At 66.5% G+C, this 2088-nt stretch overlaps 1 protein-coding gene across 1 annotated transcript in view; it reads left to right on the top strand.

Moving 5' to 3' along the window:
* Positions 1-734: 734 nt before the first annotated feature.
* LOC104835806 (latrophilin-1-like) overlaps positions 735-2088 on the top strand; it is a gene marked incomplete at its 3' end in the record, with an annotated part of 19714 nt that continues 18360 nt past the window's right edge. Inside the window, exons 1-2 of the mRNA XM_010573979.1 lie at positions 735-961; positions 1948-2057. Of these exons, the coding sequence (XP_010572281.1) occupies positions 735-961; positions 1948-2057 (337 nt within the window). The remainder of the gene's footprint in view (positions 962-1947; positions 2058-2088) is intronic.

Genomic DNA, 2088 nt, shown 5'->3' with positions numbered 1-2088 from the left:
GCGCCCCCGCCCCCCCCCCCCCCCCCCCCCGTGCACAGTGGGCTGAAGAAGCCTTGCACAAACGTGTGCATGGAGATGTTCTCCCAGGGGTGGGGGGCAGGCATCCTGGAGAGTGGGGGACCTTGGTGTCTGAGGCGGGAGGGACCCTGAAACAGGGGGGACCCAGGTGTCCGGGATGGGGGGGACCCGTGGCACAAGGGGACCCAGGTGTCCTGGAGAATGGGGTACCCAGGTGTCCAAGACTGGGGGGACCCAGGTCATAAGGGGACCCAGGTGTCCTGGAGAACGGGGGACCTAGGTGTCCAGGACTGGGGGGACCCAGGGCATAAGGGGACTCAGGTGTCCAGGACTGGGGGGACCTAGGTGTCCAGGCCAGGGGGGAGCCTGAAGCTTGGGGGACCCAGGAGCTTGGGGCACTCAGGTGTCTAGGCCAGGGAGGACCCAGGTGCTTGGGGGACCCAGGCATTCAGGGCAGGAGGGACCCAGATGTGCAAGTTAGGGGGGTCCCAGGCACCCTGACCTCGGGGGGGGGCCAGCCATTGATGCAGCAGGGGGGCGTGGGGTGTGCAGGGCCCCAGACGTGTGAGCTAGGGGGGACCTGGGGGGCCATTGGCGCAACCGTGGGGTGTGCAGGTCCCCAGGCGTCTGAGCTAGGGGGGACCCAGGCGCCCGGGGCACAGCGGTGGGGTGGGGGGGGCCGTTGGCGCGGCCATGGGGCGTGCAGGGACCCAGGCATGCCCCCTGCAGGGCTGAGCCGGGCCGGGCTGCCCTTCGGGCTGGTGCGGCGGGAGCTGGCGTGCGAGGGGTACCCCATCGAGCTGCGGTGCCCGGGCAGCGACGTGGTGATGGTGGAAAACGCCAACTACGGGCGCACCGACGACAAGATCTGCGACGCCGACCCCTTCCAGATGGAGAACGTCCAGTGCTACCTGCCCGACGCCTTCAAGATCATGGCCCAGAGGTGGGGCAGGGGGGACACTCTGTGGACGTGGGGACATGTAGGGGGTGTGGGGACGTAGGGACAGGTAGGGGACTTGGGGACAGGTAGGAGGATGGGGACTTGGGAACAGGTAGGGGACATGGGGACAGGTAAGAGGCATGGGGACGTGTAGGGGACCTGGGGACGTGGAGGAGGATGGGGACTTGGGGACAGGTAGGAGGCATGGGGACATGGATGGATAGGGGACATGGGACATGGAGGAGGTGCGGAGATGTGTAGGAGGTGTGGGGACATGAGGATATGGGTGAGGCTTGGGGACCTGGCAACACGGTGACATGTAGGAGACATGGGGACACGTAGGAGGTGTGGGGACATGAGGATACGGGTGAGGCTTGGGGACCTGGCAACATGGTGACATGTAGGAGATATAGGGACAAGTAGGAGGTGTGGGGACATGGTGGACTCATGGGGACGTGTAGGAGGATGGGGACACGGGACAGCACTGTGGTAAGGGGACATGGGGGAGGCGTGGGGCCATGGGGACACAGGTAGGTGCAGGGTGACACAGGGCCTTGGGGCAGCATGGGGACTGGGGACATGGGGATGACTTGGGGACGTCATGGGGACTTGGGGGTGGCATGGGGACGGGGGACAGCACGGCGTGGCACAGGGACACAGGATAGTGCAGCGACAGGGACACTGGGTGGCACAGGGACACAGGTTGATGCAGGGTGGTACAGGGACATGGGGACAGCGTGAGGACGACATAATGACACGGGCTGGTGTGGGGACACGGGGACGCAATGGAGATGGCGCAGGGACATCCCCATGTCCCCACGGCACGGGCTGTCCCCCCCCCAGGGACATCTGCCATGTCCCCCACATCCCCGTGTCCCCACATCCCTTGGCCACGTGAGATGTCCCCTGGGCCCAAGTCCCCACCTCTGTCCTGTGTCGTGTCCCCCGTGTCCCCAGCGCCGCGTCGCACATCTCCTGTCCCCACGCAGGTGCAACAACCGGACGCAGTGCGTGGTGGTGGCCGGCTCTGACGCGTTCCCTGACCCCTGCCCGGGGACCTACAAGTACCTGGAGGTGCAGTACGACTGCGTGCCCTACAGTGAGTCCTGCCCCACGGCGTCCCCCTGCCC

The sequence above is a fragment of the Haliaeetus leucocephalus genome, unplaced genomic scaffold (genome assembly GCF_000737465.1).
Source record: "Haliaeetus leucocephalus isolate CR32 unplaced genomic scaffold, Haliaeetus_leucocephalus-4.0 Scaffold403, whole genome shotgun sequence".
In the NCBI taxonomy this organism is placed as follows: Eukaryota; Metazoa; Chordata; class Aves; order Accipitriformes; family Accipitridae; genus Haliaeetus; species Haliaeetus leucocephalus.
The sequence above is the reverse complement of the archived record's forward strand: the minus strand, read 5'-3'. Positions and strand labels throughout refer to the sequence as shown.